The sequence below is a fragment of the Recurvomyces mirabilis genome (assembly GCF_035927965.1).
Source record: "Recurvomyces mirabilis strain CCFEE 5264 chromosome Unknown scaffold_18, whole genome shotgun sequence".
Classification (NCBI taxonomy): domain Eukaryota; kingdom Fungi; phylum Ascomycota; class Dothideomycetes; order Mycosphaerellales; family Teratosphaeriaceae; genus Recurvomyces; species Recurvomyces mirabilis.
In genome coordinates this window covers 250189-266994 of record NW_027041952.1, presented here as the reverse complement: position 1 = coordinate 266994, position 16806 = coordinate 250189, and the positions used below count along the sequence as shown (strand labels likewise).

General features: G+C 53.7%; 6 protein-coding genes across 6 annotated transcripts; 4 read left to right on the top strand and 2 right to left on the bottom strand.

Moving 5' to 3' along the window:
* Window positions 1-349: 349 nt before the first annotated feature.
* LTS14_006881 (uncharacterized protein) lies at window positions 350-2518 on the bottom strand (the record flags this gene model as incomplete). Its single annotated transcript, XM_064839574.1, has 5 exons — window positions 350-394; window positions 435-723; window positions 779-1728; window positions 1780-2124; window positions 2225-2518. The coding sequence occupies 5 exons, from the start codon at window positions 2516-2518 to the stop codon at window positions 350-352; spliced, it is 1923 nt and encodes a 640-aa protein (XP_064692817.1).
* Window positions 2519-4034: 1516 nt separating this feature from the next.
* On the top strand, window positions 4035-6358 carry LTS14_006880 (uncharacterized protein; the record flags this gene model as incomplete). Its single annotated transcript, XM_064839573.1, has 3 exons — window positions 4035-4515; window positions 4705-5435; window positions 5489-6358. The coding sequence occupies 3 exons, from the start codon at window positions 4035-4037 to the stop codon at window positions 6356-6358; spliced, it is 2082 nt and encodes a 693-aa protein (XP_064692816.1).
* A 425-nt stretch (window positions 6359-6783) lies between these two features.
* SUR7 (Eisosomes component) lies at window positions 6784-7611 on the bottom strand (the record flags this gene model as incomplete). Its single annotated transcript, XM_064839572.1, has 2 exons — window positions 6784-7045; window positions 7112-7611. 2 exons carry the CDS (start codon window positions 7609-7611, stop codon window positions 6784-6786), a joined length of 762 nt encoding a protein of 253 aa, XP_064692815.1.
* An 842-nt stretch (window positions 7612-8453) lies between these two features.
* LTS14_006878 (uncharacterized protein) lies at window positions 8454-9413 on the top strand (the record flags this gene model as incomplete). Its single annotated transcript, XM_064839571.1, has 1 exon — window positions 8454-9413. The coding sequence occupies one exon, from the start codon at window positions 8454-8456 to the stop codon at window positions 9411-9413; it is 960 nt and encodes a 319-aa protein (XP_064692814.1).
* A 354-nt stretch (window positions 9414-9767) lies between these two features.
* On the top strand, window positions 9768-11498 carry MET1 (uroporphyrin-III C-methyltransferase; the record flags this gene model as incomplete). The annotated part of the gene is made up of 1 exon (XM_064839570.1): window positions 9768-11498. The coding sequence occupies one exon, from the start codon at window positions 9768-9770 to the stop codon at window positions 11496-11498; it is 1731 nt and encodes a 576-aa protein (XP_064692813.1).
* Window positions 11499-14042: 2544 nt separating this feature from the next.
* Window positions 14043-16057, top strand: LTS14_006876 (uncharacterized protein; the record flags this gene model as incomplete). The annotated part of the gene is made up of 2 exons (XM_064839569.1): window positions 14043-15877; window positions 15946-16057. The coding sequence occupies 2 exons, from the start codon at window positions 14043-14045 to the stop codon at window positions 16055-16057; spliced, it is 1947 nt and encodes a 648-aa protein (XP_064692812.1).
* Window positions 16058-16806: the final 749 nt, after the last annotated feature.

Below are 16806 nucleotides of genomic sequence, written 5' to 3'. Positions count from 1 at the left end.
TGTGCCTTTTCGGTGGAGCGCAACGACGACAACGAAGGCAAGTGAGGCTCCAAGCCACCATCAGTGTCTTGACCGACCACTTTCTGTTCGGGCTTCTATTCGTGCTGCATTGTCACTTGGCAGCTGAGACATCGTCTCCCAAACAAGAACAGTTTCTTAGTAAAAGAGACTTGAGATCTACAACTGTGATGGAACTTGGATGTGATTGAAAGCACGATCATTTGAATCGCTGATTATTCAGTTCGTAGGTCTATGGACACGGGTTCGTCAAGATCATACACACACCAAGCATGCAGAATCGCGGCGGTACTGCCAAGTATGTCGATGTGCTGTCGTGCTAAAGACAGTCCTACTGTTTACTCGCAAGAGCAGAAGCAACGAGCTTGCCGAAGTTCTGCAAACCACAAGTCAGCATTGAGTATCGTAACACATACTTCAGACCGCAGAATACTCACAGGTGTACCAAAGCCGGTGACGGCATCCCAGCCGACCTCGGCAGGGAAACCACTGCTGTTGCAGCCGATGGACGAACCCGACGTGATGTCGGTGAGTGCCTTGTACCCACTGCTGTAGAGCCAGGGATTGAGGAACCCGAGCGGCGACTTCCCCTTGGCGATCAAGGCGTCATTCACAAGAGAGATCACGGCGGCGAAGGTTGGGGAAGAAGCGCTGGTGCCACCAACTGTCCTCAGCGCGCCATTGTAGGCGATCACGTCGTGGTTGCTGTGGCTGTGGGTTAGCAAACCTCCACTCTGAGAGTTCAGCTTTTCAGACTTACCCTTGCGCAGCGACATCAGGATAAGCACGACCAGTGCGATTGTAGAGCCCAGCGTAAAGGTCGCCGATCTTGCTAAGGTATCCCTCGACGGCACCAGTCTGGTATGATGGCTGACCGAAGTAGTTCGAGAAACCGGCACCACTCCCGAAACGAGACACTGCGACCTCGGGCTGGAAGCCTGCCGTGCCACCGACCGAAGTAATCCATGGACAGCTGGTTGGGAAGTTTGGAATGAACATCGCAGTTGTGTTATCCTTGTTCGAGACGCAGGTGCCATTACCGCCAACGCCGGCGTCGCCGCTGGAGAAAAAGACGCTGATACCTTGGGCGCCAAGCTGCTTGAAGCCGTCACAAGCACGAACGGCGTAGGAGTATGGCACAGTCTGCTCATCGTCACCGTAGGAAGTGCTGATGACTTGTGGGTTATCGTTGCGAGGCAACACATAGCTGAGCCAGTCGAGGTAGGGCTCGTTCGTGTCCGTTGGTGTATTCAAATCTGCATTGAAAGGCGGCATACCACCGGTGACCCACGACTGAAACTTAGTCGGCCAGACGAATCCGAGCACGACGTCGCCGTCTAGAGCCCCCTCGACTTCGACTGCACCGAGCCGAGATGCATTCAATGGTGCCTGGTTATCCGGACCGTTGTTCACTGAGATAATTGGGAATTCGTACGCAACACCTGCGGCCTCGGGACGGAAATTGTCCAGGAACAACTTGATATCGGATCGGTTCTGTGTCTCGCCGAGGTAGTTGGTCACACCAATCGCGTTTTTCTCTGGGACTTGTGGGACGTAGTTTATTGTGCCGTAGAGTGTACGGAGGCAGTCGAGTGTCGTGAAAGTGATGTTGCAGATGGCGCTGATGTTAGGTGCCGGCACATTGCCAGGGTTGCCAGGGCCGCCAGGATAGCCACCTGGGGGGCCACCGGGAGGACCACCTGGTGGCCACTGTCTCACAAGTCAGCCGATGGCAACGAGCTCATCTTCGGAGACGCATACATGAGCGGGCTGCGGGTGGTGCTTCTGCCACCACGCTGGCTGGAAGCTTTGGCTTCCAGGTCCAAAGTGGTCTGCAGGCGCGATATCTGAGCTCTGCTTGGAGGCACGGAAGAAAGAGGTGGTCGGCTGAACGACGTCGATATGCTCGTGGAGGTGCTCAGGCAAGGACCACTCTGGAGCACGGATCAATGCGGAACCATCGGTGTGACGAAAGATGGAGTACTTGGTGTCCAAAAGCTTCTCAGCGCGATCTACTGGCAGACTGACGCGAATCCAATCTTTTGCTGGGCTCAGCGTGGCGCTCAGATCGTGCTCCGACAGCCAGTCCTGGACAAGTCGAATCGTCTGCGAAAACCTCAAAGATTAGCTCATCCTAAAAATTGTTCGATTCACTCGAATGGTTTGAAATTCAACACTTGGAGGTCTTTTGCTGTGTCTGGCATACCTCGTCTGATGGGGCAATCAAGTCCTGAACCTCTTGAGCAGTGAGATGCTGCCCATAGCGGGCATGCGTTGGATCCGAGACCTCAATGGCATGCTTGTCGAGAACATCTTGGTTGCTCTGTTTCAGTCCAACCTGAAGGTGGATCATATGGTCCTTGGCTGCTGGTGCTGCAAGGCTCCATCCTCGAGGTACTGGGTGGGTCTCCTTGACAGCATACCGAGCCTGAATGCTGCGAGAGGTAGGCACTGCGGCAGCACCTCCCGCCAGTAATACTGCAGCGACTGCGAAATACATATTGTCGCTAATGGATGAGTTGTCAAAGGCAGTGAAGACGCGACGCGAAGTAAGGGACTTTGAACTACTTGAACCTTGGAATCTCGGATCATCGCTACTGCATCTGCAAGGACGTCATGTCGTATAGCCAAGCGTAAAATATCACACCTTCCGCATTGGATGCTAGTCATGTTCTGATTGTTCGGAGCAATCACGAGATGTGGTTAATCAGGAAGGACAATCGCTACGACCAGGATTCGAAGTGGATTGGTAGCGCGCGGGGTCTCAGATAAGGGTGGATGGTCGAAAGTATCGCGTGCGGCCCTTGGGACTTGTGTCAAGGATGATTATTGCTAGAGATCCAGGAACGCGCTTCGATCAGCAGATGTTCGCAGTAGCAGGGTCAGGCTGACTTACTGCAGTCGTTCCTGCATGCTGAGAGCAAGTAAGATGAGGCTTGAGGAGAGCCGTCCCATTCGCTACTCCGTGAAATGACGCCAACGAGGGTCCAAGCTCCTTCGAGCCGAGGCAAGGCAACAATAACAGTAACTACTGCGAATACTCTCTAATTCATCCGTGTTCGCTTCCTTATCATCGCCTGTGTATATGGGCACGTTGGCAAATTGGTAGTCTGCTGGGTCTTCTCATCGTCGATGAGTATATTCGAGCCAGCTACAGATTTGCAAGCACTATCGAACCTAGGCAAGCTTCTTGAAGCGTAAAAGAGCAATGGCTGTGTCAATACGGGAGACAGCTCAAGAGATGTCCACCTCATGGCCACTCCATCCATAGTGGTGTCGAGAACTAAGCTGTAGTGTGTGCGAGTAGTATCGAAGCGGTGAGCTCGCAGTTCGGCGGACCAGCCCTCCACAGCGAAGCATGCCACTGGACAACGATAATAGCCTTACTGGATTGACCACAGATTGATGGGTCTGCTGAGAGAGACTCCTCGCTGTCTCAAGATTACTTCATTCATGCCTCAAGGAGGCTCACCTTATCTGGTCCCTCAAAGCAGGAGTCGAGAGTCCATTGAAGGATCTACAGGCATATGAGCCTGAAGCTCGCGAGAACGGCCCATTTACGACTTACAGATCGGTGAATAGTCGTCACCTCAGCCGGCCCTGGTCCAGAGTCAAATACAGCGGACCTCTCACTGTTACAAAGACAGCTCTACGGCAAAAGCTTCATGCCAAGGGTGCCTCCTGCCAGAAGTACTCCCACACTGTCACTGGGCTACACTCTCAACAGCGAATACGTTCATAACTGCATTCAACAATTTCTCTGCCTCCAAACACTCTTCACAGTAAACAACCTTCACAGTCATCATAGGTTGTATGAAGTTGGTTGCTTTCCGTTTGCAGCCAAGCTTTGCCATCGGCGCCCTGCAGCCACCTCGTGCACCCACGTGCTAACGTCACTGCATTCGTTGAAGACGTAACGAGCAAGCAAACCACATTCTCGACATCCCTTACTTCGGAGCCTTCTTACAGCACAGCACAAAGTGGTCATCGCTGGCACCACACACTGATCACTGACAATGCTGCTCACAGCGATCGCAGCAGCACTCTATGTCGGCCTCGCGTTCGGCAACATCATCTTCCCCCTCGTGCAGCCAAGATGTGACTACACCGCTGCGGAATTTACTGGCTGCCTCCCAGGCCAAGTATGCCTCGAGAACAACACATGTGCCCCCATCACTTCGGACAGACTCACTAGAGCCACCCATCCTCGCGCTGACGGCAGATGCGGTACTGACTTTGGCGGCGCGACTTGCGATCCCAATGGCGAGTATGGTGGATGCTGCAGTAAGATGGGTTGGTGCGGCAAGACCACGGATCACTGTCCAGTGAGTAATGGCTGCCAGAGCGGCTGCTCCGATGCTACCACCACGACTTCGCCGCCAAGCACTACCACGCTATCGGCAGCTGGTTCTGGCAATTCCGAACCCGTCATTGTGCCTGCGACCAATCCTGCCGGTGCCATACCCACTGGGCCCGCAACTGCGGATGGTTCTTGTGGTAAGTTGAGAGGCGACACCGTATGTGGAGACTGGCCCTTGGGCGTGAGTACTTGTCCCGCAGAATATCTAATTGAGTATCATTTCGCTGACTACCTATAGGCTTGCTGCTCCATGTACGGCTTCTGTGGCAATACTTCAGCTCACTGCGGTCATGGTTGCCAGAGTGGTCCATGTCTCCAAGCACCAGTCATTCCTGCTCCGGAAGCTTCGCCTGCTCCCGCCAATCCCAACCCAGGGAGCTTCAAGCAAGTCGGCGATAGTGGTGTCCCAGCTATGCACGCTGCACTGCTCCCTAACGGCCATGTGGTGTTCCTGGACAAGGTGGAGAACTTTACGAATGCACATCTACCAAATGGTCAATTCGCATACTCTACCGGGTACGATCCAGTCACCAACACATTCTTCCCCTTGGCCTACAAGACCAACGCTTTCTGCTCTGGCGGCAGCTTCTTGCCTGATGGCACTCTGATCAATGTCGGGGGCAACGCTCCCCTGACTTGGCTCGATCCGACGGTCGGTGACGGCTTCAGGGGTATACGCTATCTCCGCCGCTCAGCTACTGATGCGACACTCGATGGTCAGCCTTGGTCTGAGCCCGGCAATCTCCTCGACACTGCAAGATGGTATGCCTCATGCCAGACGATGCCGGATGGACGGATCTTCGTGGCTTCGGGATCACTGAATGGTTTGGATCCTACCGTGACTGCGAATAACAATCCAACATACGAGATCTTGGACACCAAAGGAATTACGAATGGAGTTTCGACGACTGTGAATTTGCTGGCCAGAGTGCATCCGTACTTTATGTACCCTTTCATCCACCTGCTCAACGACGGCACATTATTCATTTTTGCGAGCATGAGTTCCGAGATCCTAGATGTGGCGAACAACAAAGTCGTCAAGTCACTCCCAGACCTAGTAAGCATTTCCTCCACAAACACTGCAGACATAGACAACTAACACCCTCCCAGCCAGGTCAATACCGCACCTACCCAAACACAGGCGGCTCAGTCCTACTCCCCCTCTCCTCAACTAACGCCTGGGCCTCCTCCATCATCATCTGCGGCGGCGGCGCGTACCAAGCCATAACCTCCCCCACGGACCCTAGCTGCGGCCGCATCAGCCCACTCGCTCCAAACGCTGACTGGGAAATGGACAGCATGCCCACCGGCCGCGGCATGGTCGAAGGCACACTCCTACCCGACGGTACCGTAATCTGGCTCAACGGCGCCCAGTCCGGATCCGAAGGCTTCAATCTCGCCACGAAGCCTGCTACAGAGGCACTGATCTATGAACCCTCCGCGCCACTGGGAAAGCGTTGGACGACGGGTGCTTCAAGCCCGATACCGAGACTCTACCACTCGATCGCTCTGCTTTTGCTGGATGGTACAGTGATGATCGCAGGCAGTAATCCGGACGAAATGCCCGTCGTCTATCCTGCTCAAGATCCGCAAGGTTTTAGCACCGAGTTTGCTGTAGAGATCTATACGCCGCCTTATCTCAGTGGAGAGAATGCCAATGGTCGTCCTGAAGCCATCGTACTCTCGACACTGAACCTTAAAGCGGACGGGACCTCGACCTTCAGCATCACTTTCACGGCACCGCAGGGTGCGAAGGCAGTGCAAGTGGCGTTGTATCACGGAGGTTTCGTGACCCATGCGCTGCATATGTCGCATCGAATGCTGTTCCTCGATACCACTGGATGGCAGGCGGGAAGCACGGAGCAGAAGATCTCGGTGACCAGCCCGCCGGACAGCAGTGTTGCGCCGCCGGGGCCGTACGTCGTGTATGTGGTCGTTGATGGGGTGCCCGGGGTAGGGCAGTTCGTGATGGTTGCTTGAAGTAATGCAACATCGTCGAGCGAGGGACGCACAAAGGACTTACCCTATGAAGCGAACACAATGGTTGTGCCTGGTTGAGCGGCACCAGTTCGTTGCAGACATGGGCTCCGGGACACCGTTCGCATTATAGCGGTATAGGCCTCTTTGTAGAAGAAGCTCAACGCGGTCGATGATGTTTGTACGCTTTTCGAACTCGTAAATTACTGCCATGCTCTTATTAGATACAAAAAGACATTAGATCCTAAAGGTGTTTGGCAGAACACCCCTTACGCCACCACCATCACCGTAGTGAGTTAAAGCCAAAAAAAAGTCGTATAGACATGAAGCGTTACGAGATCCAGCCCCCCTGTATACATCCCGCTCACTCGTCCCTTTCAATAAACCAGCACCAGCGCTCGCGTCGCGACACTACTCAACTCGAATGCTTAGTCGTACTCGTCCTTGACTCGCCTCTGGCTCTCGCTATCGATGAAAGAGCCACGGCTGCGCGTACTTTGCTTGCGGCCAAAGTACGAGGACTTCTTCGCCTTGCCCTCCTTCTTGCCTAGGCTTCCACCCAGGCAGAACAGGATGGTGGCGATGAGGAAGGCGCCCATGGTGGCCCAGGTGAAAGCGAAGGCCTTGATGCCGAGGGATGCGGTTTGGCCGTTCTTGCGGAAGGCGTTTCGGCCCATTACTGTCCAGGCGCTGTAGTGGGTTGTGTTAGCATCGGATGGTACGGAGTCAAGTCGGGTTGAGGGGGCAGGGACTTACGTCATGAGCGCTGCAGTCAGAGTCTGGAAGAAGAGTGCGAGCATGGTCATCGCGCCAGTCAAGTACGCGCCAAGTCGTGTGCACAGCGCGATGAAGCCGAGGAAGAAAGCGATGACGGCGAAGAAAAGTGACACCACATAGAAAGCCCAGGCGAACCTGCTCAAGTAATAGAACTTGATACCACCGCTAAGCGCAGCAGGCAGGCCATTTGTAGTCCCGAAATTCCGTGCAGGCGAAAAGGATTGCGCAGCGTGTACAGGGCCGCAGTTGGCGTTCAGGCCGTTCTGGACACCGCAGATGGAGTTGAAGGTCCAGCGGGCTGGGTTTTGGAAGTTGGGTGAGGCGCTGTTGATGCCGGTTGTGTCGGCTTGGAGGAAGAAGATTTGGTTGATGGGTGTGCTGTGGACGCCGCCGGAGAGGGCGACGAGCAGATCCATTACTATTCCGCCGGCGAGGAGGAGGAGGGCGAGGAGCCCGAGCACGGGTCTTGCGATGGCCATTTTGTGGGTGGTGGTGGTGGTGGTGGTGGTGGTAGGTTGGCGAGGGTGAGCTGTGGCATTGTGTGGTCAGTATGCAGTTGGGTGGTGTTGTGATGATGTTGTTGTCGACTCACTGTATGTATATCGTGCCTTCCTTCCTCGCAGACGCTGTAACAGCTAGGCAGCCCTGTGGCACGCTCGGTCGACTCTACACAGGGATCGTCGCAAGGTGGTAAAGACGAAACAGTGCGTGGGCAGACAGTTAGGAAGCAGCGGGTAGACAGGATATCAACAGCTCGGAGATTAGCTTCAATCTGTGTGACGTCTTGCTGTTCGTGACGACGGACGGCTCTCGATGTGGTAGCCCGTCCAGCGACCACACTCAAAGTTTGCACGGAGCCTGGTTTTGGTCCTGTTGCTTGGGCTTGGGCTGGCCGTAGCTTGCGCGAGCTGGGAATTGGGTCAGGAGCCGAGACCGATGACCTCACTCTGCGCTGTTCTCTTCCGCGGCCTCTCGTCGTTTGGTGATGTTGTTTCGCTGTCATCAATGGAGAGCTGCAGAACAGATAGATCTGCCGTATGGTGCCGATAGCACTTACTGTAGTAGTCTTCGCATACCGTCCACGTGGCTATGGCAGTCACGTTCTCGTGAAAGATCATTCAAATATACAGTATACCACAAACGTCATGGCATCAACAAACCTCCGATCTGCAGCTGCTCGGCTCCACCCAGGAGTATCCCGGTCGACGATCTGGCTCGTGATCGTGCTTTCCAGCTTGGGAGGCCGGCATTATTATTGCGCCTCGGCGTTTTCAGCCCAATACGCCGTTGCAATAATCGTGAGACTCGTGCACCCTGAACTATGTCGACCTTGGTATGGCCTCCCATCAGTCCTGAAGAGCTGCACAAAGAAGAAGCAGCCACGCAGCGCCGCGAAATAGAATGGCTGTTGGCTTCGCTGCAGGATACGCTGCAATCGCTCAAGTCGGGCTTGAATGAGTGTGCTGAGTTGCTCGCGCCCAAGGAGCCTGGCTCGACGCTTGTACTATCTTCACTGCGATCGGAGAATCTGAAAGGGTTCATTACACGAGTAGGGACGAGAATAGTAAAGGGCGATGTGCAGCTCCGTCTTCCCTCTCTACCACCACCAAAGGGTCACACGAGCTACAAACTCTCCATTTCCAGCTCACCCACCGCTCCTACACTGGTGCTGGAACAGCTAACCACAACACGCACATTAATCAATGCCTGCCTAGACGTCGTGGACGCCACACGCTGGACAGGAGACGCCACGAATGCAGACTTCATCTCTGGCCAGCTGCGCCTCCTGCACGATAACATCGAAGAAGCCAAAACAGCCTTGAAAGGCTGGACAGACAACCAACATCCCTGGTATAACGATCCAGTCGACCCGGCAGCCTTCAGCCCGCCTCTCCCAAGCAACGTCTCCTTCCATCTCTCCATCTCCGAAGCAGCCGTCCTGCTCAACGTACGCACGCTAGAATCCACATACCACAACACGGGCACCAACACGCCTCTATCCTTCAGCGGCACATCAGCAGCACAGTCCTACACCGGCATGTCACTTCGGGAACGACTGGTTGGTGCACTCGGAGGACAGCGTCAAGCATTTCATGACGAGGCGCATGAAGTTTTCACGTTCAAGGGGCAGGAAGTCAGAGTCAGGGATAAGGTGAGGGTGGAAAGTCAAGATCCGAGTCTCTTGGCTGCGATGGCGAAGCTGGGTGCGTCGGAGAGGAATGTTGCGCTTTCGAGGCGGGCGCTGAATATTGTTATGGGGAAGGAGGATGAGGATGGATGAGTAGCATGGCACACGCTTTCTACCTACTGTCGACATGGACGACAGATCTGGCTGAAGCCAAAGCAAACATACCAACTCGACGCTGTTCGTATGAGACACAGATACGTGATTGCACGTGACCTTGAGAATTCTCCACGGACGTGCTTCTTCGGGTTTAGCCTACCGCAGAAAGTGATCGGCCGGAGGCAAATCGTCGATCATGCAGCGCTAATGCGATAACGGAGAAGCAATGGAATAATTGTTGACTTGTCATGTGGATTTGTCTATCGTGATACTGATAGCAAGTCTGGGCGGCACATCAATACAAAGCCTGCCTTTTGTCTCGTCTGCCCTCATCTGGTACAGACAACAATCATGGCTCCAGCACTGCTTACAGCAGTCGACTCGACTACGCACATCCACCTTGTCGTCGGCTCGAATCCTCTCGCTGGCGCACGATGCAGCAAGTCTATCGAGGTCGGCGCCACACCTATCCTCATATCTCCTGCTGGTACAGTTTTACACTATGGGCTGGCGAAGAGAATAGAAGAGCATGGCATAAAATGGGAGCAACGAGAGTTCGTCGACAGTGACTTGACCACATTGGGGCGAGACGAGGTTGACCATGTGGTGGATGCTGTGTTTGTTACCTCGGGTGGGAGGAGTGCGATTGCCCAGCATATCTCAACGCTATGTCGCCGACTACGGATACCAGTCAACGTGGCGGATGCATCCAATTTGTGCACTTTCACGATGCTCTCTACACACAACTCCGGTCCACTTCAGGTCGGTGTCACCACTTCCGGGAAAGGTTGCAAGCTAGCGTCGCGCATCAAAAGAGAGATTGCCGCGGCTCTGCCAGCTGAGCTTGGTGTTGCTGTTGAAAGACTTGGTACAGTGCGAAGGCGAATATGGGAGCAGGATCATGCCATAGAGGCCGCGACTGAGATGGAAGGCGAGGACGATGAAGCTGGACAAACTGCAACATTTAACAAACTTGTTACACCGTCAGATGCGGAAGCGGCAAAAGCAAGGCGGATGCGATGGCTTGCGCAGATCTGCGAGTACTGGCCATTGCGTCGTCTTGCTGCAATTACAGACGAAGATGTAGAAGGCATACTAGAAGCATACAAGCACGACTCAGCCGTCGCACCCGCAACAGACGACAGATCCATCCTCAGTCCAGCCGTCCTCGACGCCCGCCGAAATCGCGGCCGTATAATCCTAGCTGGCTCAGGACCAGGCCACCCCGACCTCCTCACAACCGCCACACTAAAAGCCATTCGCTCCGCCGACCTCATCCTCGCAGACAAACTCGTCCCAGCACCCGTTCTCGAACTGGTACCCCGCCGAACACCAATCCAAATCGCACGCAAGTTTCCTGGAAACGCAGACGCAGCACAAGAGGAACTACATCGCAACGGCCTGGAAGCAATGAAAGAAGGCAAGACGGTTCTGCGATTGAAACAAGGTGATCCTTACCTCTACGGCCGCGGAGCAGAAGAAGTCGAGTTCTTCCGCTCGCATGGCTACGAAGCTACTGTTCTCCCTGGCATCACGTCCTCGCTTTCAGCACCGCTATTCGCACAGATACCCGCTACGCATCGTAGTGTCAGTGATCAGATTCTAATCTGTACTGGGACAGGGCGGAAAGGCGCAAGTCCCGATCCACCGGGTTTCCTCCCGAATCAGACCGTCGTGTTTCTGATGGCGTTGCATCGACTCAAAGAGCTGGTGGAGAGTTTGACAGGGCATAAGACCCTCCCTTATCCTCCCTCCACACCCTGCGCAGTGATCGAACGGGCGTCGTGTCCGGATCAGCGTGTCATTCGAACGACGCTGGAATATGTCAATGATGCTGTGGATGAGGAGGGGAGTCGGCCGCCGGGGTTGCTGGTTGTGGGGGCTGTTTGCGAGGTCTTGAGGAAGGTGCCGCAGAAGTGGGTTGTGGAGGATGGGTTTCAGGGTTTGGATGTTTTGGATAGTTTTGGGGAGGGTGGGGAGGGGTTAGAGGGTTTGAGGACGAGGCTTGTTACGCCGGATTTTGAGGAGAGAGGGGATCCTTTTGGTGGGGTTACACCAGGCGGGAAGGTTATCAATGCGTAGATGGTATACAGAGCTATAGACGTAATTCGAACGGACGACCATTGACATACGGCTTCAGGTTCTGAAGAAGTGCAGACTTCATTCTCTACTTTTTCCAGACAGCGTATATCCTGCCACTGTGATATCTACCTCCACTCGTGTCCTTCGAAATGAAAGCTTCCCGTCTCTTTAGAAAGATGGCTTACCTCTCAAGCCTTGTACCTGCAATTCCCGTTCCATCTGGTCGTGACAGCTATACTAGAAGCCAAAAAGATACTTCCATCTCGACACAACCAAAAACGTAATGCGCAGAATGATCACAGACTGCTCATTTCCATAGGGTCCGTCCGCGACTCGAACCTAGTTTTGGCATTAGTTGGTATTCGTTCAAAGTGTCGACGAGACGATGCTTACGCGGGACCTCTCGCATGCGTGCTTCGGGTGAACCCTAAGCGAGAATCATACCACTAGACCTGGGCGATTGTTAGGATGAATTGGTGAGGTAGAGATGGTGGATCTTGAACGTACCAACGGACCTGGTTGGATCAAGCGAAGATTTCAACACAAGTATATAGTAGACAACCACGGGCCGAAGCTCAAGCGGCTTGGATTCCACCTTCCTGCTGGCTTAATCATGCTGATATTTGACATCGGAGCAGATTTTGCTTGGCTACATTGATACACTATATTACTGTATTCTAGAAGGTGGAACGAGGTCATTGAGCGCGCAGTCAAAGACGCCCATTCATGTCTTGACTCCGGAGCATGCACACCGAATCGCCCCGTGCTGATATTGCTCGTGTATACTATATGCTAGGTCGAGAGAGCAACAATCTATCGCTTGATTCATCTACTGTAGAACAGACGCATATACCGAAAACCTCGTAGCCGACATCGACGGTAAGCAGGGGGAAATACCATCACCAAAGTGCTCGTACTCATGAATGTAATCCATGCTAGCGGTTTGCGGCGTCGACTACACTACACAGACCTATCAATCGCCATTGTTGCAATCTAGATGCTTCTGAGCGGAGGAGTGGGTGCTGGTAGATTGGCGTGCGTTACCACGGTCCTTGAGCATCTGCAAGGCGGAAGGCTGCCAATAGACATGCTCGAGATGCTAAGCAAGTGAAGGTCTAGCCACTGTCAATGCCTGCAGTGTGCGACAGTAAGGCTGGGGAGCAGGATCTGGGAGAAGGTCTTGTGCGAACGACAGATACGTATGGGCAAAAGTGCACATAGTCCAGAACCGGGCGCCGGCCACCATGGCTGCCCCGTGGTTTCTGCCTTCAGCCTTGGACGACAACGAATCCGAAAGTCCGGTAGCATTTGTCGTCCGCTCCCACAGAACGTGGCATGTCGATCGGGCGTCCATGTGAAAGTCGAGGCGACCGTTGTGCAAGGCCATGCATGCGGATCCGTGGTGCCGGGCGCAGCAGTAGCTCTTTTGTACACCAGCAAGAGCCGAAAGAGTGCAGCTGCGGATTGTTACCTCACGGCCCTATGCTGCTTATATCGCAGCCTGGTCGGAATTCTCAAGGCCGGCTGACGCCAAGGAGCATATCTTTATATCGCTCCTCGCGAGTTGATGACATGAGCGGGTGCACGAGAAGACATCGACGAAGCGTTCCGAGAAGTGGTGAGCATGATTACTGGACGGCACATGGCGATGGAAATGCTTCTTGTAGGCATCACATCTAGTCAAGCCTTTTGTCCCACATGGCAGGTCGTTGACAAGGCTGACCATACACGGATACAGCCAGCAGGCGAAGGCTTTACATGATGGCAGGCGCCACGAAATGATCCGCCCCTCCTCTCCTTACTGCCCCTATGCCCTGAGATCCCAATGTAGATCGGAATCTGTGGAGTACTGTAATTGTATCGCATCACTTTCTTCCTTCGTAATGAAAACGGCATAGTATACGAGAATCTTTCAAAGGAAGCGAGAACGGTCGCGTCAGCACGATTACACCTCATGTTATAGAGTACCAAGCTATCCTTCTTCCACCAAGGCTTGTATGGTGGCTTTGAGAGACACGCAGAGGGCACCGATCGGCAGCTCGTATCCATGTCTTGATCGCAACTCTCTCGCATAAGCGGCGAATCACGCGCGAGATGACCGCATGGATGCGCGCCACAAATAGAAGCCGTACTACCGAAAGCGTGCAGGTTTGTGGTCCATGCTGCATGACGCCAAGCCAGCATTTGCCAGCGTCGGAAAGTTGAGACGGTTTTGGAGGTAGTGCCACTCCTATCTTTGCGGCGCGCCCACAGATCGCGTGCGCAGTAGTAGGACTAGCCTGCCGCAGTCAGAGTTGGCACAGGTTTGGATCATCTCATCGCCTCCATTTTAGCCCCCCGTTCTCTGATCTGTGGACGGGTCTGCGGCAGGCATCGGCGCCGAGTGACCTTTCACATATACACGATTACACCCTCCCTTGCCCTTCGCGTGCGCATCATTACACCCTAAGCCTTGCTGCTGCTGCGTGCGGTTTTCTTGCTTGCTGCTGTCCAACCACACTCCTTGCTGGTGCGCCTTACGTGCTTCCTGCCTACCTATTAATCATGGCCTACACGCCGAGAAGCACGATCGGGACCGTCAAGTCATGGAACACATCTTTTTCTGGTTTGACCGACGACAGTTATGCAATGTCTAATCGACCAATTGAGGAAGTCGAGGCTGCTCGATTACGATCCGAGTCTGTTGCCGAGTTTCCTTGGATAGAGGATGGATACCAACCTATACGAACACAACAGACGAAAGCGCCTCCGCAATGGTTCAACGAAGGGCAGGCGTTCAACAGGGGCAACTCAGTACGATCGGTGCGGAGTATACCCCGAGAATCGATCGTGGATCTGCATTTAATTGTGTCTGATTTGGATTACTACGCTGGTGCTGTCCACGATTATCAAGAGGAAGAAGAGCAATGGGCAGCGGAAGAAGAGGAGTGGTTGGAGGAGAATGGAGGCGAGTGGCCTCTACCAGAAAACAGTGATGGCCAAACGTTTGGTCAAATACAGATCGTACGGAACGCTACGCTCAAGCGCGGCGTATCGACGAAATCGAAGAAAGGCGAAAAGGACGTCAACCTCGTGACTTGGGACGGTCCTGACGATCCGGACAACCCGAAGAACTGGATCAAGAAGAAGAAGTGGCTGGCAACGATCACGGTCTCCCTCTTCACCTTCATCTCGCCAGTATCGAGTTCCATGGTTGCGCCCTGTCTACCACAACTCGCGAGAGAATTCAACCTACCAGAAGGCAGCACACAGGGCGAACTGGCCATGTCTGTCTTTATCCTCGCCTTCGCAGTCGGACCTCTCATCCTGGGACCTATGGCAGAACTGTTCGGCAGAAGAATTGTTCTCCAAATCAGTAATTTGTTCTACTTCGTCTTCAACCTTGCGTGCGGCTTCTCCAACAACATCCCCATGATCATCGCTTTCCGCTTCCTCTCCGGTCTCGGTGGCAGCGCACCCATGGGTATTGGAGGTGGTGTATTAGGCGATATCTGGCTTCCCCAAGAGCGTGGTAAGGCCATGGCCATGTACTCTCTCATGCCTCTGCTTGGCCCAGCCGTGGGTCCCATAGCTGGTGGCTGGATTGCTCAGTACAGCACATGGCGCTGGGTCTTCTACAGCACGAGTATCTGCGCCGTCTTTGTCCAGATACTCGGTATCTTCTTCTTAAGAGAAACCTACGCAGCTGAGATCCTCAAGCGCAAGAAGAAGCAGCTCATCAAGATCACCGGCAACAAGGACCTACACACTGAATTCGACAACCCGAACCGCAAGTTCCGCCAGCACTTGGCTACCGCCCTCGGCCGTCCGTTCAAACTCCTCTTCACGCAACCTATCGTCCAAATCCTCGCACTCTACATCGGCTACGTCTACGGCGTGCTCTACCTAGTCCTAGCCTCCTTCCCCATCCTCTGGACCAGCGCTCGCGATGCAACACCACTACCCGGCTACGGCGAAAGCCCAGGCATCGGTGGTCTCAACTACATCTCCCTCGGTCTTGGCTTCTACATCGGGACACAAATCGCCGCCAAGACCGCCGACAAAATCTACAAATCGCTCAAGGCTAAAAATGGCGGCGTGGGACGCAGTGAGTTCCGTGTTCCGCTCATGTTTCCGGGTGCAGTCATGGTGCCCATCGGCCTCATCATCTATGGCTGGACGGCACAATATCAGACTTTCTGGCTTGCACCGAATATTGGGACGGCCATTTTCGCCGCAGGCAACCAGCTGGTGTTCCAGAATTGCCAAACATATATCGTGGACTCTTACACCCGATTTGCGGCTTCTGCAATCGCGGCGACTACGGTACTACGATCACTGGGCGGTTTCGCCTTCCCACTGTTCGCGCCAGCTATGTACAAGGCGCTGGGATATGGATGGTAAGTTTCACAACATCACTTCACAATTACACTTCCGAGCACATTCGCTGACTTCTCTCGTTTTACAGGGGCAACACCACCCTCGCGTTCTGCGGTATCGCCATTGGCCTGCCAGCACCATGCATACTATGGTGGTTCGGCGAAGGCCTCCGAAAGAAGAGTCAGTTTGCCGTGGGATGATCGAACCACGCACACTATCGTTTGCATAAGGCGCATTTCTTTTCCATATTATTGGATGTATCATCGGGGAAGCTGCTCGGGAGGCGTGCGCGCTATTGGAAACTGCGCGGCCTCGTTTCTGGCTATCAAGCGTGGAGTTAATGGCTAATGTCTGAATGGCTGTAAAACCACAACCGCACACAATATCCTATCTCGTATCTATTGGTGGAGTTTTGTATGTTGGTGTCAGTTGGAGGAGGGGCTGGTGGAGTCTTGGCTTGGTTGGGTTCTGCATGGCGAAGCGCCTTTTTCTATTGTACTTGTACATTACAATATACAATCAATAACGAACACTTCTATACAACGATTGACTTTCCAAATCATTCTCATCAACACCGCGTGCTAATCATATCAGGCGACTTTCGCCTTTGTTCAGCATGACCCCGCAGCCTCCAGCTCAGATTGGGCTGTGTAAGACAAGTGGTGCCGAAGGAAGCTGGCGTTCCAATAGTCTTTCAATAGCTTGGCATATGCATGTAGTATGCAACCATGCATGGTACGGCTGTGACGTGGTGTGATGGCGCCTTTGTTGCTGACTCAGGCGTGCAGATGCGGAGAAAATACTATGCAACGTGACGTCTCATGTTTGCTAGGCATGAAGCCTTTTCGACTGGGATACTATCATGCTAGAGTAGTCGATTCATATTGCTCCCAAAGTCGTGTCCACTGTGTCACTTATTGCGATCTCCTGAAGGCGATTGCGATATCTT